Genomic DNA, 27,955 nt, shown 5'->3' with positions numbered 1-27,955 from the left:
AAGTCCGTCAACATCATTTTTCCAACAGCATTCGTTCGCTTCATGTCTCCGTGCCACGTTTTGGTCATTCTCGGTAATTCATTGCAATATTGCAACCTCCTCATCATTATTACACTTGTTACGATGACCATTGAAATTGCTTTGGGGCACTGCGAACCACACCCATATAAGATGGCAAACTTAATCGATAAATGTGAGTGTTCTGATTGCTCCACTGACTGGCTCTCCCCCCATCTCTCTCCCTCTCCTCAGGCTCCCTATTCCCTGAGACACACCAAAGTTGAAATTGGGCCAACGAATAACCCTATGATGGCTTCTAAGTGTGCGAGTGAAAGGAAGATCCAATCGATGTGGCAAGCTTCGTTGTCGTCTTATTTTAAGAAACTGCCACAACCAGCCCAGCCTTCAGCAGATATCACTCTGATCAGTCAGCGGCCATCAACAGCAGACAAGATCCTCTGCCAGCAAAGAGATTACAACTCCCTGAAAACTCAGGTGATGGTTAGCACTTTTTAGCTACAAAGTATTTTTAATTTAAGGTATGTACATTTTTTTAGACACAATGCTATTGGATGCTTACTAGACTCCAGTGCAGTGTAAATATACCTCTTATATACACTGGGAGACCAAAATATTCATTTGATTCACTTTATTGCAATACTCACTTTATTGTGGTGGTCTGGCACTGAACTTGCATAGTTTGGGGGTATTCCTTCATTAATCAGGTTGTAATGAACATCCTCAGACACGTCTTTGGGCTTTTTAAAATAATGTTTTAAGTTTGTTGATTTTGAGAGCGAGAAAATGTGAGCAGGGGAGGGGCAGAGAGAAAGGGAAAGAGAGGGAGAGAGAGAGAATCCCAAGCAGGCTCCACACTGTCAGCATGGAGCCCGACAGGGAGATCCAACTCATGAACCGTGAGATCATGGCCTGAGCTGAAACCAAGAGTTGGATGCTTAACCGACTGAGGCACACAGGTGCTCCTGGACATTTTTATATAAACGTCTTTATAAGAAAGTCTTGGCAGTGGAAAAGATAAAAGAGTATCTGAATTAAAAAAAATTTGTTTAACGTTTATTTATTTTTGAGAGAGACAGAGACAGACCGCCAGAGAGGGAGACACAGAATCCAAGCAGGCTCCAGGCTCCGAGCTGTCAGCACAGAGCCCGACGTGGGGCTCAAACCCACGAACTGTGAGATCGTGCCCCGAGCCGAAGTTGGATGCTTAACTGACTGAGCCCAAGAGTGTCTGAATTTTAAATTTTTGAGAGCTATTGCCAAATTGCACTTTAATTTCATGCCCACTAAGTTTTGTTTTTCAGATTAACTGGAAGTTTGTACCTTTTGACCCCACTCTCCCCATTTCCTGTACCTCCACCCTCTGCCTCTGGCAACCACCAATCTAGTGGACTGTTTTAACAAGCTTTCCAGGTCACTCCAACGAGTGCTGAAGTTTGAGAACCTCTCCTTTAACATCTCAAAATAAATAAACTAATAAAACATGATCTTCTTTAAACTTCCCAGCGATCCTCTGGGTCTGGTGCTTCCATTATGCCCGTTTCACAGGTGAAGAAACAGATTCACAGAGAGGGGTAAACACTTGCCCGAGGTCGCATACTTAGCAAATGGTGAAATTCAAAAGGGACCCATGATTCTAATCCCCTCTCTCTCTGCAGACAGGGAACGGAGGCCCTGAAGGGGCTTCCCTAGGGAGCGGAATTGCATTCACCTAACTCCAAATTACGCACATCCAACCCCTTGAACAACGCAGGGATGAGGGCCACTCACCTTCCCCCGGTCAAAAATCATGTGTAACTTTTGCCTCCCCCAAAACTTAACAGCCTCCTGTTTACCGGAAGCCTTACTGATAGCAAAACCGCTGACTGACACATATTTGGTATGTTATATGTGGTACACCCTGTATTCTTAACAATAAAGGAGGCTGGAGAAAATACAGAGTACTAATGTACTGCATTGAAAACATCTGTGCACCAGCTCAGGTCAAACCCATGTTGTTCCAGGGTCAAGCGCATTTATAAACGTTTGTATATGTATTTACACTTATGGGCCAAAGTCTTCTGAGCACGGTGGAGTGTAACATCCAGACACCGTACTAGGCGCTACAGATCCAAAGATCCTGCTCGTTCTTGTAGCCCTGGGGGGAGACAGCCATACACATGATTGAGTCATGGTGGGAGAAGCAGCTTGCAGAGAGCATCAAAGGAGGCAGGAAAGGCTCCAATGACCCTTGGTCCATTAGGTAGGTAGAATTTTCTAGAACCCAGGAGCCAAATATTTGAGATTGTTATGGGGCAGGAAGCTGATGGACCGTTTTCCAAAAGTGTCCCGAGGAATCCGAGAGACGGAGAAGCGGAATCAGCGCCTGGAAAAGGCCCCTATTTCTTGCGTGTCTACCAGACGGGAAGGGGCTTCGCTCAGTGTGTGCCCTTAGCACGGGGTCATCTAAAATCCACTCTGCCCTACTTTTGTTCATCACTGTTGCTGAATCCTACGCCTCAGCAGGGGAAACCTGAGGAGGTGGGGCCGGGCTGAGGGAGTGCTTTTAGGAATGCAACACTGTGGGGAGGCACAGGAGTGGGGAGGGAGAGCCAGAGAGCCCTTGTTGTTGGCAAAGTCTTAGTTCCACCACTAAGTGGCTGTGTGGGCTGAAGAGAGCCTCTGTATTTGAGTTCCCAGGCAAAGGGGGATGGACTATAGTCCTTTCTTTTCTGTTTTAAGTTTATGTATTTATTTAAGTAATCTGTACACCCAATGTGGGGGTTTGAACCCATAACCCCCAGATCAAGAATCACACGCTCTTCCAACTGAGCCAGCCAGGCGCCCCTGGACTAGTTATTTCTAAATATCCCCTCTAGCTCTGTGATCCTACAGAAGACGGTTCAGCAAGCTTTCTCCGCAAAGAAATAGTAAATATTTTTGGCCTCGTGGATCATACATCTACCCTGCCGGAGAAGGAGTGCGCAAACCCTAAGCAGTTTATGTCCTTAATAAATAGAAGTCCTCTCACTTTGTGGCTACTGTTTCATGATCCGCCCCGGGCACAGTTTTCCTTTGTTTGAGCCTGGACACCAACTTGGGACTTCTTTCTCGGTTGCACATAAAAGTCCAGAACACGTCATCTCTGCCTTAAAGTGACTTTACAGACACCTCACTCTTCCTCGGATCTAGTTTGAAAGGTTTAGCCGAGTCTTGGCTTTAAAAAGTTTTTGTGGGAAAAAAAAAAAAATGGTTGCATGTGGATTCTTTCCAAAGCAGCTCAGAGACTTTTTCCCTCATAGTCTGTTCCCCTCCTGCCCCACCCCCTACCCATGACCACTCCCCACCCCTCCTCCTTACACTTAGTCGAGGCTTCCTTTCCAGTCCCTACAACTGGGCTCATATCAAGATAGCAGGGCTTCACCTCTAGCTCCTGAAAGTTCTATCTTTCCTGAATTGCTCTGCTTTACTTAGCACATCCTATGTTAGCTCTTAAAATCTAGCCTTCCATGGCTCCTCATTGGTCCAGAGGGTAAGGCTTAATTTCTGTCTCTCGTTTTGCTACCAGTTTAAAAAAAAAAATCATGTTAATATTGTAGTGGTATTACTTGGCTCAGTAGATATGTTTTCAGTGAGACTGAGAGATGCCAGAAAAGGCTCAACACTCAGATCTGGCAGGCTTCCAGCATCTTCTGCTATCAGCTTTGGTATCCTGTGAAACAGAAAATTCTGTGCTCATTCTTGATTTGAAAGTTTTTATTAAAAAAATATTTTCACGGGCGCCTGGGTGGCGCAGTCGGTTGAGCATCCGACTTTGGCTCAGTTCATGATCTCACAGTTCATGAGTTCGAGACTCACATCACAAACCCACGGTTCATGAGTTTGAAACCTGTATCAGGCTCTGTGCTGACAGCTCAGAGCCTGGAGCCTGCTTCGGGTTCTGTGTCTCCCTCTCTCTGCCTCTCCCCTGCTCATGCTCTCTCTCTCTCAAAAGTAAATAAACATTAAAAAAATTTTTTTTTAATGTCTTCTCTGGACATTTATTCCCTGAGCGCAAATAGGTACTTTTTTTTTTTTTTTAATGAAAATAACGTTTCCAGCACTTAAAGCATTGGCAAATATAGTCATCAGTATGATTTTGAGGAGAAACAGAAAACCTGTCGAGTTGTTAAAGCAGTTATGGGGAATTTTTTTCTCCTGGATGAACGATAGCAATGACGACCACAGACACGGAAAACATTTTAACACTTCATAAAATTCTTTTCCGACAGTGGGAACATAGAAGCCAAATTTCCCTTGGCAGAAATTAAAAAAAAAAAAAAAAAAAAGGTTTAGCCGAGATGTTCCTAAGAAGGGTTTCAGAAAGAGCTTTTCAGGCAGAAGAAACGTGGATGGTGACACCATCCAGAAAGAGGGGTCGTGGTCCACGGAAGACCAGAAACCCCTCCTATTTCACTCAGGTGCTTAGTGCCCTGCCTGGTATGTAACAGGGCCCAGTAAATACTTGTGGATGAATCGCATCATTCATTCAAACACCTGAGGTGTTACGGTTTTAGTCAAGAAAACAGATGAGAGTGGCCAGGGAAGGCGCCGCCTCTCTGACCAGAATCCTGCCCTGTCTATGGTCTGCCACACACCCGGGTGCATGCTGCCCACGCACTCTTAGGGTTGAAATGGGGCTTGAAACCCACAGTGCTGCATGCAGACACAACGTCCCCCCAGTGAGGCAGAAAGGGGGCACATGCATGGAGGGATATGTGATCTACTGTTCTGTGCTCAGCTCAGGAGCCTTGGCATCCTGGCTGGGTGCTGGCAGATGCTTGCTCTGTGTAGATATTAAGAAAAAAAAAAAAAAAGGATCAAAGTCAATGATACGATAAGGACTGCTGGGTTTTCACAATGAAAATGGAACTGAGGGGACTGTCTGGTCAAGCCCTTTCACTATAGAGTAGACGAGAAAACCAAGACTCAAGAGGCTGAACTGACTTTCCCAAAGTCACCTGGCTAACTGATGGTCGAGCTCGGCTTAGAACGAGGATCTCTTCATGCTACGTCAAAAGCCTCTCCTCTGTTTGCCGTTTTCAAGGTCTAAGATGAGGGTGATGCCATTTCCTATCATAAATATATAAGGCAAATTTGCATGGTAATTCTAACCTCTCCGGCCTCCAGGTCGAAGTGATGTAAGAGGACTGTAATACCACCGGCTGCAAGATTCTCAACAGAAGTATATTCTGCGTATGCTACTTGAAAGAGGATGGCATATGAGAGCCAAGTCCACTGGGATCATGGCGTGTTCAAACGCCCCAACATTTAGAATGTGTTCTGCAGGTTTTAGGTTCCAGGCCAATTTCCAATGCCGTCCTCATTTCCGTCTACGGTCTTTGATCAACAGCTGATGGTTGTACTGAGGTCTTCGATACGCTTAGACCCCGGGGGTGATGTTCCCTGGGGAGGTGGGAAAGGCGAAGAGTAAACGGCCTCTGTTTCTGTTTAGTCTAAAATCTTACTAGAAGAAAAAAACGAAAACCCCAAAACCTGACGCACAGAAAATAACTAGAAAGGAATGAGACATTCACGTGCTGCAGAAGGCAGGAGACGGGGACAGGGGGGTGTGGGTTACACGAGGAGGAAGTGTGACAGACGCGAGGTTCCAGTTCTGGCACGGGGCCGAGGGAAATACCTGAGGCGAGGGACGTTGCGTAGGCACCAGTGTGGAGGGGGGAGGAGGGCAGGGCTAGAGGCAAAGGCTGCATTTTGTAACCAGACCGCAGCATTTGTATTCCATGTGGAGCCAACACAGAACGTCACTGAACGCTTCTTCGAATCCTCCTGTGTAAGCTATAAATTTACAGCTATAATATCCTCCTCTGATCATTTTCGCTGTTCATGGAAGCATCCCTACCCACGATGACAGAGAGCAATCTGGACAATGAGAATGAGCCAAGCGTCTTGGGTTCTAGTCTGCCCCCAAATTGCTGAATGACCAAGGCCTGTCGCGTCTGCTCTGGGATCTCAGTTTCCTCCTCTATAAAATGAGAGGGTTTGAGCCAACGGGTCTCTGACATCCTACAAGTTCTGCTTTGCGGTCCTGCTCATTATATTTACGGCACGTATCCTTAAATTAATATTAATAAACCCTTCTCCACTGCCGTCTGCTTTCCCAATTGCCTTTCCCCCACGTTGCTCCCTTCCTTCTCTTCTCTCTTACTGGGAAGCTTGTTGGGGAAGTACCAAAGTGGGAATATCATGGAGTGTTTAAATTTTCATTAGACGTGTGTGTGTTGTAACAAGGCATGCACAATTGATCATCTTGGCATGCATATTAATAATTGAATGCTGTGGTACATGCTTCCTGAACTTTACAAACAGCTCCTCTCTGAGCTTCGAATTGACAAGCTTTACTCATAACTGCAAAACTGGATGTGGGCAGGCCTATGGAATATACATTTTTGAAGGGCAAAGAAGAGCAAAACCCCAAAGTCTCTCAGTCGGAAAAACTGGGGAGGTTTCTGCCACACGGACGGGCTAAGAAATGACGTAAACATGAGTCAAGGATGACATAAGGGTGAAATGTCCTAAGAGTGAAATGAGTCACCTGTGCTGACGTTTTTTTTTCTTTTGTTTCTATATCCAGCAGATGAGATCTACCCAGCTGGCCTGGAAAAGACAAGAGAGCCCCAGCTGCCGCACTGGGATAGATGGCATCCTCAACTAACATCTTTCGTAACCGCACATCCATGGTCAGAAGTGAAAAAGGATCCCAAACGAGAGTGAATGGATGCTGAAGTCCCCAAACTCTTGGTTGGGTCAGGTGCTGCCCCTTGAGGCCTGAAGCCAAGGTTCAGATGGAAACAATGCCTACTGGATTAGATTTAATAGCTGGTCCTGGGGTGAAGGCCAGAGATAGGAGTGAGGTGAGAACCTGAACAAAGTCCGCATAACGGAAAACCAACAGGGCTAGGAGGTAACTCCCAGACCTCGATGTAAATCTTGAAATAAATCACAACTTTCTCTTTATGTTATTCTTCGTGGCTCTTGATTTCTTTTCCCCTTTTGAGCAAATGCTACCTGCTCAAATATGAAAGCCAGGAAAGTATGACTAGCAAAGTGAGGAGATGGGTGCCTCTTATCCAGTTTAAAGGACTAACACTTAATGAAATTTTCCTTCTCCTATTTCCAGTAAAATCTATGCAGGGAGCCAACCTTTTGCCATGCTTGGAGCTTTGCAGAAATGTGCCTGAACTTCCCGGAAGTTGTTAAATGAGCCCTCCCTTCAGGACACCAGGCCAGCCCCACCTGCTGTGATAAGCCAGTTCATCAATATACCTGCTTTTCCTATGGCCTCAGAACAATTTCCCGACACTCGTGGCTTTCCAACAGAGAGGCCACCATGGAATGCCGTGGAGAAGGGCACCGGCACCGTGGAGATCTTTTACATGGGAGGGTGCACTCATGCTAACTGCCAAACAACTAGATTTCCAGCCACTCGGGAGAAAGAAAACTGAGCTGCCATTCCTGAATTTTGGGGCTAAACAATCATGATCTAATTCGAAATGGGAAGGGCAGGATGTGATTCCTGGGGTGTTTTCCGGAAGTATTTGTGCAGGTAAACGGGAGTATGGCTGGTTCTGCTTTTGGCAAATGCAAGCAAGCGTGTCAATCCGTGTGGACTTCCACTGTCATTATGTCAGAAGCAGCCCCCTGTACGGACACCGACCCTGTCCCACCACGCCAAACTGCTTGGGGGTAAGTGGAGAAAACGTGGTTGAGACAAACGTAACTGCCCCAGACATGAAACGAGATGTGTTTAACCTTCAGAGGGTGATGAAATGTGCACACACCTAGCAGCTTGGCCACGTTGCCGCATAGAAAACCCTTTCCCACTCGAGAGCCTGGTTTTTCATGCCCCTCTCTCTTCTCATCTGAACAGATACATTATCCCTTGGGTTTGCACCGATGAAAGAGGCGCTCGACATTTTGGCACATTATATCATTGAAAATAATACTTATTCTCAGAATGAATATGTAAATCGCATATATCCCCGTCCCACATGGCACCCTGCACCTGGTATGAGATGGGATCACACATTTGCGTGATGAAAGGTAGGCTTCGGCTCCCCTTTGCGTCTGGGGAGTAGTCATCTTTGCAAAAGCACACGGGAAAGAGTGGAAAAGTCTGAGGCTGTTCACTGGGACGTGCAATCTTCCTGTTCTACCCTAGAGCCTTGATTCCAGCTCAGGCTCCCCTCTAAGGTCTCTCCCACCTTCAAGGTGTCCTGACGGGTCTCAGCCATCAGGGCCCGCGAAGGCCCCTCAGGTCCGCCATGGCTGGGATGGGCACCACGGAGACAGCACTGTGGGCTGGTGGCGTCCGCTGAGACTTTTCACAGTCTCTGCTGGCTGCTGAAATACTTCCCCAGAATTAAAGTCCGGGGCCGGGGGTAGGGGGGGTGTCTCTCACGGACAGGTTGTGGGACAGGTAGGACTGAGGAATGCCAACATGAATTCTTCTGCTGACTCTTCCATGCAAATACCCCCCCAGCCTGCTCCGGGGGGTCCGGTAAAGTACAGCAGTTCCCGCCGAAAGCACAGCTACTGGGCTTCTCGATCTGTGTGATTACGCCTGCAGAGTCGAGGCCCGGGACCCCGGGACTGTGCTGCTACTGATACCAAACTACTCTCCAAGGTCCCCGGGAACTTCTGAACGGTTTCAGGCTTCCTTCCTGCTGCCCTTCCCATTACTCACGCACTCACTTACTCATCATCCTGTTCCTATGTTCCAGACACTTGGGGTGCGTGGAAGACTAATCAGCAAAAGCCGACGAATTATCACATCGCTGCACATTTGCTAAGTGCTCTGGAGGACCTTGAACTCGCAGTGGGTGGTGAGCCTATGGGGGAGGGGGCGTGTTGAAAGGCCTCTCTGAAGGGTGGGCTCCCAGCCAAGACCTAAAGGATGGGAAGGATTCACGCATGTGGAGTGGGGGGAAGTGCAAGTCAGACAGAGGGACAGAGGTGCAAAGGCTCTGGGGTGGGAGTTGGTTCTGAAGGGCTCAGCAGGGGGGAGGCCCATGGGAAGGACGCGTGGAGAGTCGAGGGAAGACGGAGCTGAAGAGGCAGGTGTGGAGAGCCCGCGGGCTGCGGAGGGAATATTATTCGTGCAATGGGAAGCTACTCAAGGGGCTGAAGTGGGGAGATACGATGTGAATCCCACTAGGCGACGTGTGAAAAACAGATCGGACAGGAGTAAAAGTGTGACGGGAGGGGCCGCGTATGGCAGGACCTGCAAAATGCCTCTGGGCAGCCATCCACAACCCCCCCCCCCTCCCCCCGCTCCTTCTTTACTCTGAGACCTCCGGTTTTATTCTGGGGAGCAATGGGTCCCGTCAGAAAAGCATATTTCCCATTTTCCTTGTAGCTAGGCACCAACACGTGTAATAATTCTGCACAACGAGACAGAAACGGAAGGCTGTTGGGGCTCTTTGGGCAAGTTTTGCTGTCTCGCTCTAAAGGTGCAACCCTGTCCTCTTTCTTTTCTTTCCCCTTCTTTTTATCTTGCATGATTTGAGCCTGTAAAAAAAGACATGATGGGGGCCTCCTCCTTCTCCCTCCTTCCTTCTTCCCTTCCCCCTTTTCCCCTCCTCCCTTCCTCCTCCTCCTGCCTCTTCTTCTTCTCCCTCCTCCCCTCCCCTTACTTCCCTCCTCCTCCCTCTCCTCCCCCTCCTGGCTGTGCAGTGTGGGAACAGTTCTTCAGGCCTGCTTGTGGCCAGATGCTTGCTCATCCAGAGGTCCCACAGTAGGAAGCGCATTGTTGCAACAGACCTCAACCTCATGGTCCAATTCAGCCTCGATTTATCAGGAATACAGTGCTGATGTTTGGATCCCCCAGCCTAGGCCAGCTCACCCCTGGGTAATGTTAGGCACGTGGCGTGGCCTTCTTTCAGCCACAGGATCTGGGCCCCTTTTTAACACATGCTTCTTTCCACGGGTATTGCCAAAGAGCACTAAACTTCCCTATTCTAATGCGTGGTTCCCTTCCTACCTTCGCTGTTGGAGTCAAGGGTTGAGTCTTCCCTGCCAGGTGGGACAGTGAAGTCACGGGAACGAAAATATATTATGAAATTGATGCTGGTGAGCAAGAGATACCCGGAATATCCCAGTGTTCGGGCACCTGGTTTGCCATCATTCTGCAAGGGCTGTGTTTTTTAAGAGTCGAGTGGCCTTTCGCTCTCTTCCTTTTCTCCATTACCAATCCAGCCTTACCTCCCCTCCACCTGCTAATCCATGCTGCACGGCCCTCCTTTTAAAGGGGGCATCGATATTAGGGTTTCTCATCCTATCCCTGGTAACCCTAACTTCAGAACTGCTGGACGGGCACGGCCACGTGAAGAAGGGTCATCCCTCAGAGTAGGAATCATGAGAAGGTGGTGTGAGAATGGTCTGAGGAGACAACACTTCTGTTCTTTCCTATTCCTTTTCTATAAAGACAGGTGTCTCGGGTTGATCTCACACTGGATATCTGGTCACCTATCAGAGTTCACGTTTGAGAGTTTCTTACGTATTTTAATGCTGCCGCGAAAAAGGCCTGACAACAGAGTCATAGAAAACCCTTTTCCACTCGAGAGCCTGGTGTTTCATGCCCCCCTCTCTCCTCATCCGAACAGATACATTATCCCTTGGGTTTGCACCGATGAAAGAGGCGCTCGACATTTTGGCACGTTATATCATTGAAAATAATACTTATTCTCAGAATGAATATGTAAATCGCATATATCCCCGTCCCACATGGCACCCTGCACCTGGTAGGGGATGGAGCACGGCATTGTTACAGTGTCATTCGGTGGCTTTTACCGACCCGGGGAACATCCGCAACTGTAATGCGTTATGCCACTGTGACGTTAACTACAGACACAGACAGAGTGCCCATAAAAAAAATATACGCCCTTTTTTTTTTGAATAGAGCCCTGGGTAATTACCCCGACTATTGTTCTATGAGCAAGCCCGTTTAGACCCCTTCATCAGTTTAGGGTCTGGACATGAAAAATCGCCAGCATTAAGCGGTTAAGGCAATCTGCTTTCCAGATGAAGAAAGGACAAAAAAAATAATACTGCAGAAAACCCGCCTCTACTCCTGAGTTGCCCATGTCGACAGCCAGAGCTCACCTCAAATAAAGGATCCTGGGGAGGAGTTTTTCTGATGATACCTTCCTCCTAAACAGAGCTCAAGGACAATGTGTTCGGGGTCTGCTTCCTACTGTCCCAGCACTGGGAGGACACACAGGTCTGTGGGGACGGCCCCCAGGTAAAGGGTGGCCACCCTGCAGGTGTGCTGTGAGCTGCGGTGGGTCCAGCAGGCACAGAAGCATCTGGTGCCCTGCCCCGGTGGCCGGGTTTGGTGTTCTGAGGAAAAGCTACAGAAATGTTGCTCACCTTGAGAAGTAAGCTCTCAGGGCGGGGTCCGTGTTCCTCCAAGTTGCCACAGAACATGAAATCGGTTATGAGGTGTGCCATTTGATATGGAGTAAAATGGGAAATTATTGATCTACTTACCCCCACATGAAAACAAAAACTAAATGAATACAAAAGAAAAGGCAAAACCACAGCAAAACAGATGGCCCCCCAAATTTTACTTACATTGAGTGAGGATTCCAGTTAAGGCATTTTTAAAATTCTCCTTGGCTTCTTCCATCTCCTGCTCATGGGTGGCTTTTTCGTTCATCAGCCGGCGGACGTGGCTATTGGCTGACTGCACCATGGAATAGAACTGGTTGGCAGAACGCCGGTTAACTTCCCCTCGCTCAATCCAGGAGAGTAGCACTGTGATAGCCTCTGAAAACTTGCTATCATCTGGAAATGGAAAACCACCAAGTACAAATCATGCCAAGGCAAGGACACGTACTTTCCTCTGGTTCTTCTCAAAAGACAGAACATGGGCCATCTTAATGGATACATCTTTGGAACTTGACGAATTAGCTTCCCTAAGGCTAACCGTGCTAGCGTTTCTTAGCCTTCCCTTTCACATCTGACTCTATGGTGTCATAGAGCCATCCAAGAAATACATGGCAGCTCACTCTCTCATCTACCAACCCGGTGAGCTTAGTTTTAGATCTGTTCTGGGCATTCTTGGTAACATGGCGCACCAAATCCTGATTTCTCTTTCTCAAGAGTGGCTCAGAAAACTGTCATTAACCTATTGGGTCCCTACTGCATTTTTCAAGATTCTCTTATCAGATCTATTATACAGTGAAACTAGTTGTATGACTTAGATTCAGCTGAGTTAGTGGCAAAATATGGATGACAGATTAGACTATTTTAAAACCGGATGTAACAGAAGATATTGTTCCCAAAGGGGTTGTAGGAATTAGTCAGTTCTTTTTCTGCTCCAGTTCAAAACTAATTTCGCTTTACATTTAATAAAACAGCCTCGATTCAGCTGAAAAACAAAACATTTCCTTGTTTTCAACAAAAGAGGGCTTGTTCCCTGAGTGGTCAGTGTTGTCTGTGGAAGCTATCTGGAAGCCTACTAGAGTCCACTTGAACTTGGTTCGAGGTATGTGTGTGCTGTGGAGGGGGTGGGGTGCACGGAGTGGGCAATGAGGTTCCACCTGTAAATAAATGATAAAGTTTATCTGAAAGAAAACAAGTAAACTTGCCTGTTTGGGAATGGTTACTGGAACAGACCTGTGTTGTATGGCTTAGAAGTAGAAAAAAAAAAAGCAAGTCTGAAGGTAATTAAGTTAATTAGAACTGGAAGCTGTATGTCAATTATCACAACATTAATCGATCCTACTGCTGAAGGCTCACTGCGTACTTCCCAGGCAAACTGGAGGGGAGAAGTCTTCCACTTGAATTTTTCTACCCTTGGAACATGTGACTTAAGGAAAATATCCTACATTTTTCCAGAAAACGAGGTAGACTCTGAATTCTAAAAATTGGGAGCAAAATTACACCGGACGATGTAGATTCTTAGAATTTATTTGGTAAATACTGAGTGCCTATTATGTTCCCTCTCCTGGAGGAAGATCAAAAACCTCCTTATGCGTTGTGTGTGTGTGTTTGTGTGTGCATTTATTTCCTATGTTATATATTGTTTATATATGCATACAAACGCATATACATATATACCCCCCAGATGACTGGACGGAGCGTGATTCATGTTTGGTAAAGGAGTTCTATTTTATCTCATTCACCAGATGTTCTTTAATCAACCACTTGCTGTTGGCATGTTATACAGCATACAAAGCCTTCGTTCGTGGGGGTGCTTTGTGAATTTCATAGTGCGCCGTAGAAACACCATTAGTACCTTTTCTGCCAGAGTCCCTCTCCCAGACGGGGGCACAACTTCCTTGCTGTGGCTGTTGCTTGCCCAGAGGTACGCACCCGGAACGAAGGCAGGGTCAGCCTGACCCAGGGTGCGTGGAGCGTGCTCTGCTTTTTCCAGGGTGGAAGTAGCGATCAGACACACGCTACCCATCAGCACCCACCCAGGCCCTCTCCCCCTGAGGCAGAGGCAGAGGCAGTCTGGGGTTGGGGATCAAAGCCTTTTTTCAGGGCAAACCTGCCCCCCTCTGCCCTCACACTTGGGCCAGAGGAGAGAACTGGCCCACTGGGCACCCTGCGAGGGAAAGACGCCCTTCCTCGAAAATCTCCACGCACAGGCACAGAACACACGCGTGCAGTCTCACAGCTGGCTCATCCAATTTTGTTAACTCCGGAATTTCAGGCTGAGCTCAACCCTCGGTGAACTCCAGCTGCAGTGGTTTCTTATCTCATTTCATGGACCGGAGCGGCTTGTGTAAGATAAAATCCATCATACAACTTAACATTACGTTCAGCCCATGGAGAGGCCCATAATTTAGCATTATGTTTGTGAGAGGCCCACTGTGACCGTTACAGTCAGAATAAATTTTGCCTCCCGCGCATACTCGCTACCTCTCTCCCCGCCAATAGATGTTAGGAGAATGGACCTCCCAAAAGACAGCATGAATAAACCTAACACTTATAAGAAGTCTTTTTTTCCTCCCCTCTTAAAAAATAACAACAAAAAAGAAAACACTGACTTCATGTACCATTTCTCGCCTTTCCTGGGACTTTTATCTGTATATAACACAGAGGGGGGAAAAAAAAACCCTCTAAGATTTTGTTGTCAACCTTACAAGGAGATAGAACATCCCCGTTCCATCCGTCTTTCCCTCCTGTTACTGGTTGTTCTTTCTCTTGCTTGTGGTAACTCAGTTCGTAAATACACTAATTTACTGTCAGGGAGAACACACTTAAAATTTAAAAATGTGTGTTTGCTCAAATGACCTGAAAACCAAACTTTATTTTTCTTCCTGTCCAGGACGGAGGGCATAAGTTCACCAGCAGATCAGAGTTAATTGATAGTTTTCAAAAAGAGAAACAGCAGTTTTAGGACTGGGCAATTGAAAATATACAATTTAAAAAGTAAGCAGGGGGTGGGGGCACCTGGGTGGCTCAGTCGGTTGAGCGTCCGACTTCAGCTCAGGTCACGATCTCACGGTTCGTGAGTTTGAGCCCCGCATCAGGCTCTGGGCTGACGGCTCAGAGCCTGGAGCTTGCTTCCGATTCTGTGTCTCCCTCTCTCTCTGCCCCTCCCCCATTCATGCTCTGTCTCTCTCTGTCTCAAAAATAAATAAACATTAAAAAAAATTAAAAAAAAAAAAGTAAGCAGGGAAGAGACTTGCTCACATTTTAACAAGTGTTAAAAAATATGTAGCACAAGTCAATAGCACGCAAAATTCCATTAGCTTAGCTTAAAAGATGTATGTAGTTTCGAGAACTCCCAATTTCATCCTCATTTCTGAACTTTCTGAAACTTCCAGGCCAATATATAATTGGTGTACTGACATGCAAATTAAATGTGAAAACATTAGTTAAGGCACAATCGGTAAGTTCGGTCAGTATCTGTTGCTACGTAAGAAGTGACTTTATATTAATTAAGACTAACTCAGCAACTCACTCTGAATGGCTACAGAAGTGTATTGGGAGCGGTCATTTTCAATATCCAACTGTAAGTTCAATTTTGGATTCAGTGGAAAGATCACTGAGAAAACAGAAAACAATATAAACTAATTTAAACAGGATTTAGATGGCAGCATTATTAAAGCTATTCATGTGAAAAGAAATTAACACTGCTCATAAAAATCACATCAAAGATGCATTTACAAAAATTCCAAATACTTCCTGTGAACATGCTCAGGCATAACTCTGAACACGGGTGCAGTTTAGAAACTAGAATGGGCAGACGTGCCTTTTTCCACAGCAAGAGCTGGGAAAATTGCCGTATTAACGGGCGAATATGGACCATTTGCTCATTAAAAATTGTGCAGTGTTTTCTAACCAGGGTCCTTACCACGTCACACCTGGGTTACCGCACATGTCTGCTTCATGGCTTTTCTTGATTTGCATTTTCCCCTTCAACCCCCCTTCCCTTACCATTCTCCTCTTTGGTAAGCACCATGGCCACGCCTCCCTGCCTTTCCGTGCTCTGTGTGTTCATTCCAGGAGCCTTCACGTTTCTGGACACCTGGGTAACTGTTACGTTTCCCTCAAGATTCAGCCTCAGTGTCTTTCATCAAAGCAGCTTTTCTGTAACCCTAACATGAATTGAGCGTCCATTTGCTACGTTTTCACAATTCCCTCCATATCCTTCTACTAAAACATCAGTCACTCTATATAGTCAATGGTTGGCTTATGGATCTGTCTCCAGTTTTGAAGGGCTAACGTGAGAATGAAACTTCTAAAACATACTGCAATCTTCTGGTCACTCTGAGTTTTTCACTTGGCAATTTATCTATATTGGGTTACACTATTTCTAATAGACTTGCAGTGATTCTCGCTAGAGAGCCACAAATTCGATGGTCAGAAGTTCGGAAACATCAGTTAGTAATCAACATTTTTTAAAGCTTATTTATTTTGAGAGAGAGAGAGAGAGAGCGAGCGAGTGAGAGGGAGCACTGTCATTGCAGAGTCAGATGCCGGGCTCGAAATCTGAAACTGTGAGATCATGACCTGAGCCTAAGCCACACACTTAACTGACTGAGCCACCCAGGCGCCCCAGTAATAAACATTTTAATTTCATGTTAAAGAGTGTTTTCACATTGTCTCCCAGAGATAAATGTTCTCTGGCACTTAGGCTAGCTGGTCCTTTTACCCTTCAGGCCTCTGAGGTCATCGCCACTGGCAATGAAAGTTAAGAATGATGTCAGATAATCACAGAGAAGCAGAGCCTTCTGCAGAAAGGCGCTAAGCAGCTTATCAAATGACTCAAAAATCTTTTTGAAAGCATTTTTAATTCTGGGAAGATAATGATTGCTTTTAGTTTTGTGAGGAATAAATAATATTGTAATGACTATTATCCCTTTACTGTCACTACCTGAATCCCATACCCATCTCATTTTGTTTCTGGCTCCTTCAGACTTCATCAACCTCCTTCTCTGTCCCTCTCTTCCATGTTTATTGAGCACCTGTGACACAGGAGGCGCTTCAAAAACTGCATATGGGATAAATCTTCGCCATTCAAAGACTAAGCTTGAGCCTCATTTGGGAGCTCCTTGAAAATGCAGACTCACCCTGACTCAGGCTTCCTGATTCAGAATCTCCTACTCCAAGTGATTCAAATGCACATTAAAGTTTTGGAAGCACTGGAAGAAATCAGTCAGTGAAAACCAGGGAAACTGGCTGGGAGCTCATCTATGTTAAAAGATCACGAGACCTTGAAATGGAAAGTGGCACCTGAGATAGTGGAGGTTACTGAAAGGGTTTGACGTGATTCTTCTGAGCTCTGTGAATCCCTGTCCCTAACCTCCCTGCCCCCATTTAAAGAACAGGTGCTTAAACATCCGTCATCCCTGTCCCAGAAAAGAAAATGTGAAAAAAATGTCAAAGACTTGGAAATGGGCATAGAGACTACTGCAGATCTTTGTAGCGGAATCCTGGGCATGGCCCAGAAGACCCTCTCCATCGCCCCCCAGCCCCGGAATTATCTGATTCTATAGGGGAGTGAATCTTTAATTGCCTTTGACTAGGCTATCTTACAACCCTTTAGGGACAGAACATAGATTGTGGGGAGCTGATAACAATGTGAATAATTCTCCATAACAACACAGACGAACTATCGTCCAGTAGAAAATACCAATCATTATAAAGCACATTTTCTTTTGAACCAGTTTTAACACCTTACTGATTCTCTCATTAATGAATGAGTTAAACAAAATCATAGGCACGTGTCAATTATATATTTGTAAGTTATGTTTCCACTGCCAGAGCATGCTTTAGCCACCTTTGAACTGTAGCTCCTTAAAGGCCAGGTCCATGCAATAGTTGCATGTGTCACTCTAGGACAAGGACACAGAGCCCAGGACTCAGCAGGTGGGAACGTGGTGAACTTCAATCAAAGTGACAAACCGATAATCAAGGGGAAAAAGGCCTCAAATTGGTAAGCAGGTTTTTTTTCCCCCTTTGTGTGCAGAGGGAGATCTGGCCTTGATTTTCAGAACAATAGGTAGGATGAGAGCCAGGCCATGAGCACTGAATATGAAAACTTAGGCGGGCTGTAGTACCCTTATTTATGGCTGGGTCTATAAAGGAATAACAGGAGAGGAGATCAGTGTTTGAATAACATATCCCAAGAATGAGATAAAAGGAAGATGTTCTACAACACAATTTTTTCCTCCAAAAATGGGGATACAGACACACGTACACACACACACACACACACACACACACACACAGTGAATGCTGTCACTGATTTCTGGCGTTTATGATAGCTGGAAATAGCTCACAGTGTGGAGTCACATAGTGATCCAAGCAGAATGAGGATTCCAGGATGGCCCAAGCACTCCTACTACAATAGTCCTAAAACGTCCCTCAAGCCTGGACATCTCTAAGCAAGTCTCCATTCTTCTGGCTACTCAATTAACCATTAAAAGGGGTGTTGTTACCTTATCTATCCCCCAAATCACAGATCGCAGGAGAGGCGAGACAAATGGTTAATGCACTCCTCTCCCTTCAACACATACACACACACACACACACACACACACACACACACAATCTCCCCCAATTACTCAGTACCTGTAAAAATGAAAAAAAATTAAGGGAGGGGGTGGCAATATGAAAATGCACTGATTATTCCTGCTTTGGGGTCATGCAAAATGTTTCTAGGTGAAACGGCCTGTCTTGCCTCTGTGAAGGTCAGTGACACCCACGGAAGTGATTCTCCAACAGGCTCCTGTGCTTATTTCCCTTGCCCTAAGACGGAAGCCTGGCTTTTAGCTAATGGAACTTCCACTTGGCTTAGAGCATTATTGATTTTTACTTTCTTGGAACCATAAATATTGACAACCGCCGCAGCAAAATGCCGGCAGCCCTCCCTCCCCTTCTGCCTCTGGCAGACTGACACTGGGCCATTCTGTATGCAAATCAGAGCCTAGCCCTCCAGAAATTATGAATGCGGATCCCAGGAGAACTGAATTCATGATGACACATCAGGGGATCCCAAGGGCACTGCTTCAGAGCTTTGTCAAAACTTCACCTGATGGCACAGAGAAACTCTTCATTTCATCGCATAATGAAAGATTATGCGAAGCTTTCCAAAGGGGGGAAAAGTACACAAAAACTTTTAAATGCTCTTGCCAGGAGAAATCTCCAGTGAATGAGGATATCATCTTTCTCACCGTCTAATCAATCTCTTCCTTCCCCAGTCCAAACACAGGGTTCCTCCAGGGGTGGATGGTCTGTGTTAGACACACTGAAATTCATTATCTCATCTGCCTGGTGCTACTGTTTCCAATAAAGTGTAATTATGGTGTTATTGAGCTCCTGCTCACTTTCTCAAAGCCATGCTATAAACTTTGGGTCTGTGAGCAGTTACTTCCCAGTCAGTCTTCATTAAGTTGAATTGTCTCAGAACAATGTCTATTTAATCAGCAGGGTGCCCGCTAATTTTCTTTTTTAGAATTTGTATTAGCGCAACAGACGCTGCCTTAGACACTACACAATTACAACTCGAAGTTTCCTCCGCCTTCAAGAGGGCCCCGTGGCCACAGAATCTGGGGTTAGCTGGTTTCAGAAGATCTGCCCCCTCACCCCGTCACTGTCCAGTTGGGTCCCGAGTCACTCCTGGGAAGGCACGGGGCACTTCTCACACACGGTAGTGGGAAGTATACGGTGCTTTGTAATTGCCTCTATCATTCCAGAAGCCTAAACGCTGTGAAGTAGAGGCTTGCATGCTGTTGTCTTCCCTGCGGTGCTTAGCAAGGTCCCAGATATATGGTAAAGAGCCCCACAAGTGGGATGATGGCTGCCTGCACATTTCCGATCACGCCCGATGGCACCACTGCCCAGAAATGCAACATACTCAAGAGATCCAAATAGCTGAGGAAGAGAAAAAGGAATTAAGCATTTACTATGTGCATTGTTTTAACACTAGGCAGGATGCAGTGGAGGGCCTTGTGGGTCATACATAGGGTTGGCTTGTACAGATGTTGCTAGATAAAGCTGATTTTCCAAAAGGAAACTGCAAGAATAAACAAGTACAATGTAAAATGGGGGAAAATGGAATAAACCTAAGAGAGTATGATTTCCCAGTGGAGGGGAAAAAAAAAAAAATCAAATCCAATTAGGTATTTTCAGATTGCAGTTCCATTTTCTTTTTTATCCAGGCTTCTTTACCTTGGGTTTTGACTGCATTTTTTTTTTTTTTTTTTTTTTTTTATCCCTACATCAATGAAATCATCTTCAGGGCAGCAGTTTCCTTGGCTCCTCCTGTCTGGCTTTGCAGCGTTATAAGGAGCATGGAGTGGATTTCCTCTCTGAGGCAGCCAATTTCCTAGGCAATTAAATGCTGTTTATATTCCAAATTCTGTGCTTGGGTTGAAATTGTCAAGCTTGATATTACCTGACTGTTGCCTGAGATGTATCCCCAGCTAGTTCATTCTACTGTAACTGCCATCTATTAAATTTTCCAATCTGTTCTCTCAAGGGATCACACAGTACTTGGCAAAGGTGCAGCTTCGAAATTCTGCAAATTATACTCATCTATATAAATATATATTTTTGAAATGGCAAAGCTTGCAAATTACTTCACCAAATTGACATCCCAATCTGTGATCCTCCAGCAGGGAAGGCAATGCCACGTTCCTCTTACGTGCACAGACGTTTCCGTGCTGGTTTCTTAAAAAGAACAGGGGGATGCCAGACTTCTGTGAAACTTCTCCAAGAGGTCACAGAACCAAGGTGCTAGTTTTTGTCACGTCTAGGTGTAGCGCGTAAGCCGATAATACACAATGTACAGGATATTAAAGAAAAAAAGCCAGTTTGTTCCAAAATCCACATTCCCGGCTGAGGATGTTGTTCTTTCTCCTCCTGGCCACTCCCTGTGATTTGTAGCCTGAATGGAAAGGGGAGATGATGCCTGTATTTGCACTGTGTATGCTTTTTGTTGAAGGGACAATGACCTACGTGTTTACGTCTGTAAGACAGGCCCTTTCAGAGCAGCACAACAAGCAAGACTGGCCTGGTAGTCACAGTGGGGCATTTCAGTCACAATTGCAGCTGATTAGGGGTTCTCAAGGCCGGACCGGGGGAAAACGGCTAGAAGCAGAAGCCCGTTTCAAAACAATTCTCGGGGTGCCTGGGTGACTCAGTCGGTTAAGCGTCTGGCTCTTGATTTGGGCTCAGGTCATGATCTCACAGTTCGTGAGTTCGAGCCCCACGTTGGGCTCTGTGCTGACAGTGCAGAGCCTGCTTGGGATTCTCTCTCTCTCTCTCTCTCTCTCTTTGTTCCTCCCCCACTCACTGTCTTTCTCTCCAAATAAATAAATAAATAAAGTTTAGAAGAAATAAAAGAATTCTCTTTTAAAGATATAGAATGTCAACCTCCAATCGTCCTAAAATAGGTTTGGGGCAGCTTTCATACATTTCATTTAATGAAAACATCCAATCCACTTTGCACATTCCCAGCAATATACTAGCTATGCTCTAAAACACTCCAAGCGATCAATCACATCTCTCTTCTCATGAGAAATCTTTAATGGCCTCTCCGCTGCTTCAGGAACAAAACCCAAATCCAGCGGCAGCCTTCAGGGCTCTGCCCGCTGGCCCCCAACTGTTCTTCCCACTTCACCTCGCTCTAGAAGCTGCCATGCAGCTCTCGTGTACGCTGGGACAGGTGACGTGCCTTTCTCCTCCTGGGCCAAATTCCTCTCTGCTTCCTTGTGTCTTTTCTCCTGGGGCTCCAGCCTCTGACCAGGATGTATTTAGGCCCTTTTTCTCCTGGGGGGCAGGGGGGACCCTTGTTTCTCCCGCACAGTTCTCCTCTGTGATGATTTTCTTGATATACCTTCCTTGACACTCGCCCCTGTGTTCCCAAAGCGCGTTGCTCATACATCGGTCGGCAATCATGCCATTGGCTTTGGACTTGAGTTAATCGCTTACTTGAGACACCTACATGTGGCCAGTGACTGCAACCCGCCTTCTCTCCTTAAAACCTGACACGCCCAACGGCCTGAGGAAGGTCTGACTGTCACTCGTCACTTGCCTGTAAAATGCAGATGCGGCTCAGATGATACAACTCTGATGGGTGATGGAAGGGAATTCACACATACAGGTGGTCCTGACTTAAAATTCCGGCCCCTCCCCAATCATCTGTAGTTCCCTGGGGCAGGTACTAAAGCCCCCATATGCCTTTATTCCCCCACAGCATCAAACACGTGAGAGGAGCACAGCAAACGTTAAAGAAGTGACATACACTAGTGTCCCCTGCCCCCAATTATTCCATAGGTGTTAGCAGTGACCCTTCAACTCCATCTCTGAAGGCAGGGATCCCGACCACGGGAGGGGACACTAGCCTAGCTCATTCGTCACAGGTGGGAAGACAGGAGCCAGCTCTGGGCCTTCTGCGTGCGACTCCTCTCCCCTCTTTCCGTGAGTCGTGCTCAGTGACAACACGCACCTGCACGGAGGACACAGGCGGGAAGAGGCAGGGCTCTGTCTCAGGCGGCAGGGGGAAGCTTCGGGGGTGACCTCGCCTGCAGGAAATCAGCAGGTGTAGGGGCGGAGACGCCGGGGGTGCTTGGGGCTCACAGGGCTCCTCCCTCAGTCAGTGGGCAGGGGCTACTGCCCGGGCAGGCCCGGGACGGCGGCCTCCTACCTTTCAGCTTGTCGGCCAGCAGGGCAGCCTCGTGCTCCGAGTAGTGCATGATCGCGGGCGGCGAGGGCGGCCGCAGCCTGTCCTCCTCCAGCTTGCGCCGGTGCCGCTCCTCGCGCGCGCGCATCCTCTGCTTGCATTCCCATTCGTAGAAGTCGTCCCTGGCCTGGGCGAAGTCCACGTGGAGGCGGCCCGAGTCCTTCTTGTCCGTGCTAGACCCTAATCGCATCCGGTAACCTGAAAGCAACGGAAAGGCCGGTCCCGTCACAAGGTCACCAGCACGATGAGGGCAAAGCGTCGCCCAGGCCCTCAGCGAGGGCGCGATACGGGTGCTTTCGCCTCTTTCTCTGCCCATAGCAAGGGCGCTCTGCCCGTAGCAGGTGGGAAGCAGTTACCCTTCTCCCCAGCCATCAGGAAGCACGGCCAAGTTCAGCTAATTAGGGATTTGGGGATAAACCCCCTCCTGGGAGGCATCTCAGAGGGTCACCTACCCATCTTGCAAGCCACTGTTACTAAGAGGATGACCTCAAGAACCAGGGCACTTACGGTAACTCCTTCTTCCCTCTGGCTTCCAGGAAGCTCCGAAACAAATTTGGCACGTAGCGTTCTCCCTCCCGGCTCCCCGATTTTATGGCTTTGTTTTTTTTCTATTTTTGATTTACGGTAACTCCATTGCGTAAGTGCTCTTAAATTCTTTTTAGAAAAAGGTGGAGCAGGGGTAAATAAAGAATATCTGTGATATTTAAAAAGATCCACAAAGTAAATTCCGCAGCACCTCATTCACATGTTACCGCTTCATTCCCCTAGAAAATGCTGCTCAATTCTCTCTCAGCAGCTGCAAAAGCCACAATCACCAAGGCAATTTTGCAATGCTGTTTTATTTCCACTTATCCTCTGGGGCACGCGGGAGAATATTTTACCTTCAATCAAGAGGCCGTGCTGCTGCCTTCCTTACAGCCCTGCACTACCTCATCTGGCACGCAGCACTGCACAAATTGTCCATGCGATCTTTGAAGGCCACGGGAGCCTGCGCAAGAACGCAGAGCTAGACCAAAAACAGGGGCCTGGGAATCTTCGGGGGATTTGCGGTGAGCTACCCAACTTACAAGCAGATGATGTGCAGACACTCGATCTGAGACATCAACGCAAACAGAACTGAAACCAGACAGCTAGCCTAACTTCAAATGAAGGAAGACTTGGCTTTGAGGCTGCTCTTCAGTTTGGGGCACTCAGATTTTAAAAACATAAATTCAGGTCCCAGCAGGATCACAGCTGTTGGGGCTGCCAGAGGAGACAGCAAAATGAGCACTTTTGCTGTGTAGGGGCTTTGCAAATGAGACACCACTGTGAAATGCCAGGCTGCCCTGCACTGATGTTCAAGATCTCTATGGTAGATTTCAATGGATTATCTTGGCATCTGGGTTGGAGCTCAGCTGAAAATCCCTGTAGAGGCTGACTTCTCCCCTGTAGGGCACTTCACACCTTTGAGAAGTTGCAAACACAAAACAGATCTCACATCTGATTCCTGTTGTGCCCTTCTCCCTCCTAGGTTCAAATGGTGTTCTCTAAAAATGGGAAGATGTAACAATACCTACGACACACGTAAACATCCCGTCATAGATGAGCAGAATTCATGCTAAAGCAGAGTGTATCTTGGTGCTGGGCCATAGCGACGTAACAAGTCGGCAGGCCACGGTGATATATACATAACAGCTGAGCGGGTGGCACCTGAGACTGGCTAGCAGTCCCCACTGGCCAAGGGACTTTCTCCTGCCCGTGTCCACAGCATCGCTTTTCAGATATTTCTGTTCCAAAATGTACCCTCTCTTTCACCGAAACATCATCATTAAGGCCTTAAAAAGAGATCCTGATGAGGCTGAGCCTAAAATTAGCTTGGCCTTCAAATGTGAACACGGTCCTAAAATTAGGCCTTCCAGCTGGGCACGGGCTTGCAGGAGCTTGCACACGGGAGGGGCAGCCTTCTGCCCCCACACCCCCCCACCCCTCCGAATAAGCAGCCTTCCAGATCCTCCCGGGACTGATGTGCAACCTTCCTAGGGCGATGGAGGTAAAGCTGGGAGACCCCTGTGCCCCCAGGCAGGGAAGCTGGAGGCGAGGCCTTAGCTGTGGGCTCTCCTTGCCGCAAAGGGGCAGACCAAGGAGCAATCAGGCGCCCGGCTAAGCAGCAGGACCAGGGTCCAAGTGGGGCAAAGCCTAGCATCAAGGAATCAATAGAGAAATACCTTCCACGTGCCTAAATTTGGGCCTGTTCATCTTTGGCGACGTCTCAAGGCGCTTCTGACTGGGTCTAAACATTGTGTTATGCTGGCGTTGAAAAGCACTTTTGATCTACTCTAACCCTCTCATTTAATCAGGTGGGGTAAAGTAATACTTTTATTGGTAGAGCTGTGATTAGAACCCGGCTTTCCGAGGCAGGGTCCATGAGAAATAAGATTCCGTGTTTCTTTTATCATCTTCAGGATATTTGTGTTAAAAACAACCATTTCCTGGATGGTTCCTATTGTTGTCGGTGCCCTGCTAAGCACTTGATATCCATTATGTTGATTCGTTCCTCATAATAATCCTATAAGTTAGTACTGTTGCTGCCTCAGTTTTGCAGATGAGAAAATGGAAGCCAGGGAGAGGTATTCTAGCCCGAGGCACGTGAGACCCGTGAGACCCGTCGCCAGGCATGCTGGTGACAGAGCCACCACCTGTGTAACAAGAGTACTCTGATGCTGTGGCCCAAGAAGATATGGGAAGCAAAACACGTAGCTGTTTGTGCGCTGTAAAATATTTTCCTCTGTGTTTCGTCTTCCATCTCCTTTAGAAGGCTTTCAGAACTTTTCCCCACTTTGTTAGGTTTTCTTGGAATAAGGGTTTTAAAGTCCTCCACATCTCTACGCCAGCTCTACTCCGCAAAATCATAGCAGTGTCGGAATAACCCCGAGGCGGCTGGGGTTCGCAAGAGTGTTCCGTGGGGGGGAAGGGAGCTGCCTGCAGAAATTAAGCCTGGCAGGGGCATTCAGGTATTTTTTTTCCCCCATTCTTTTCTCACCTTCCCTCATGAGCTTTGCCTCCGGAACGGGGAGGTGGTGTGCAGAGTGATGGATGGGAAACATGCAAGATGGAGAGCGTGAGGGAATGTCAGGGAGCTGAATCTAAGCGCACAGCTTTCTAAAGCCACATACCAATACCAGATGCGTAGTTCTTGGGTTTGGTAAAGGCCCGGATGACAGACTCCCTACAGTGGCTCCAACAGCCACAGAGCGATAGGCGGCACTGGGTCTAATTTCAGCATTTGTAAAAATCTCCCCTATGAGCCGGCACCAAAGGAGCAGATACCACAGGGCAGCCTTCACCAATCTAAGTGCACTGGCAATTGGGCAATGATATCGGGCCTTCTCCTAAAGTGGCAATGACATCAGGCTACTTCCTGCGAGGAACTGATCCTGACCTGCTACCCTGGGGTCTAGAAAGTGAGCCGCTTCCGGAAAACTGAAATTGTGCCGAGAGCATACTTTATTCCTCCCGGGAATGGCGTCCAATAATAATAATGGCCCTCAGTCTTCATAATATTGCTTTTCATCTAATAAGCACTTGAGAACATTAATTAGAACCTCAGTGGAATTCCTAAAGACTGGTGTTGGGCAACCCTTCGTGCAGCGAGGAACGCTCACAGACTTAGCGTAGAGCTTCTGGCAGCCAAGGGAAAAGGCAGAGTTCCTCCTTTTCCAGCCCTTAACTGTGAGGACTTTATTGTACATTAAGGCAAAAGGGAATAAGCTCATATTAACATCACAAAACGTAACAAAATGCTGAGAAAACCCCCGATGTAATGCAAAGTACCGGAAAGGTAAATGGCTTTATCAACCATGAATTCCTCTGCAAAGCGAATGTGACAGAAATTCTTCTTGCTTTTCCGAATCGCTGTAATATCACCGCACTGCTCAAAGACTTCTTGAATAATTTCCTCAGTAGCGTTTTCTGGTAATCCCCCGACAAACACGGTCTTACACCCAGGAGGTCGTTCTCTTGTGGAAGGAGGTGGAAGATCTATTAATCACAACAAAACAGAGGGGTTTTGACTTTTATTTCTTTGCCCTCTTCCTGGCTCACCTGGTGAAAGTGACACTTGAAGAGTAACTGTGTCCATTCTGAGGAAGGATAGATTTCTACACCGACCTACACGGCTGGCAGGCTGCCTTGTTTTCACCTCCTCTCCCCTCCCCAACCTTAACTTTCTGTGTTCCTTTCTACACAGACTGGCTATGCTTGTCCGTGAACAGAGATAATGCAAGTGTTAGCATAATTTCATTTCTCCTTCATAATACAGAAGCCCAGAAAACGGGGGGAAAAAACCTCACAAAGGACAAAGCATGATGAAATGACAACATGATGGAAAACTTGGGCTTGTTATCGGCTTTGTCTCCTTGCGGGATAATGGATCAGCAAGGCAGAAAACTGGGAACACAACCCTAAAGCAGTACTTGCTGGGCTGGGAAACAGCAAACATCGGGCCTGAAAAACCACTTTTTTTAAAAAAAAAATTATTATTCACATTTAAATGAGCAAATGATTACATTGGGGGAAGGCTGTAGGAAAAGATAAAACCTATACTGTCACAACATTTTACCTAGTTTACATGTAGATTACTAAAGCAATCTCCTGAAAAGTCCACTTCAAAAAGGCAACACTGATTAATATGAATAAAAAAAAATTCTAGCTATTTAAGCCCATAAACTTAGTATCTGAGCCTAAATTAAAAAAAAAAAATCTGGCTCGTTTATGTCATCGAATGTATGTTTCCTTCAAGCAAATGTAATTTGGCCCAGAAACTCTGAGATGCAGCCTCCCCCCAGAATTGCAAACTGCTAAATTAATTCAATTTTCCATCTAGCAAAGCACATTTCGGAGTTTTTCTCCTACATTTGTGACGATGGATGGAAATGCTCACATATTTCACACTATGTTTTGCAGCAAATGCTAGATGTCATTGCATGCAAAAAGATTCTTAATGCTGGATATATATCCCCAAATCACACATACTGCCTTCAGGTGTCAATTCAGCTCCTGGATACAACACATGGACACATCCCCATCCATTTGGGCTAATCTAGAGACAAAGGCCTCATGGAGAATGGACCTCCACTTTGTGCCTGCGTGTGGAAGAATTCTGAGTCAGATCTGAAAGTGAATACAATGCTACATGAAAGAAAGAAAGAAAGAAAGAAAGAAAGAAAGAAAGAAAGAAATAAGGAAAGAAAGAAAGAAAGAGAGAGAGAGAGAAAGAGAGAGAGAAAGAAAGAAAAAGAAAGAAAAAGAGAGAAAGAAAGAAAGGAAAGAAAGAAAGAGAAAGAAAGAAAGAGAGAGAGAAAGAAAGAAAGAAGGAAGGAAGGAAGGAAGGAAAGAAAGAAAGAAAGAAAGAGAAAGAGAGAAAGAAAGAAGGAAGGAAAGAAAGAAAGAAAGAAAGAGAAAGAAAGAGAGAGAAAGAAAGAAGGAAGGAAGGAAAGAAAGGAAGGAAGGAAGGAAGGAAGGAAGGAAGGAAGGAAGAAAGAAGAGAAAGAAGTTTAAATTGATGAGTATCTTTCACAGGCAACACTTACTTGGATTTTGAGGGAAAAGAGTACAACTTTTGCAGTGGATTATTTCTTTGACGACAGCCACTTCTGTTGGTGGTGGCGGTGGTACCAGCCCCAGGCCTGGAATCATCGGGTTAATGGGGGTGATCCCAGTCATCATGTTGAGGCCTGGATCAAAGCCTGGTACACAGATTGAGTCTGAAAA

At 46.5% G+C, this 27,955-nt stretch overlaps 1 protein-coding gene across 2 annotated transcripts in view; it reads right to left on the bottom strand.

The window, feature by feature from the left end:
• ENOX1 (ecto-NOX disulfide-thiol exchanger 1) overlaps positions 1-27,955 on the bottom strand; it is a 271,832-nt gene that overhangs the window by 128,452 nt on the left and 115,425 nt on the right. For both annotated transcript variants that reach the window (XM_042924563.1, XM_042924649.1), the window contains exons 5-8: positions 27,775-27,948; positions 26,018-26,224; positions 22,172-22,405; positions 11,632-11,844 (exon numbers count right to left, since the gene is read on the bottom strand). In XM_042924563.1, coding sequence (XP_042780497.1) covers positions 11,632-11,844; positions 22,172-22,405; positions 26,018-26,224; positions 27,775-27,948 — 828 coding nt within the window. The remainder of the gene's footprint in view (positions 1-11,631; positions 11,845-22,171; positions 22,406-26,017; positions 26,225-27,774; positions 27,949-27,955) is intronic.

Source organism: Panthera leo, chromosome A1 (assembly GCF_018350215.1).
Source record: "Panthera leo isolate Ple1 chromosome A1, P.leo_Ple1_pat1.1, whole genome shotgun sequence".
Taxonomy (NCBI): Eukaryota; Metazoa; Chordata; class Mammalia; order Carnivora; family Felidae; genus Panthera; species Panthera leo.
This window is presented reverse-complemented; position numbering and strand designations above follow the sequence as displayed.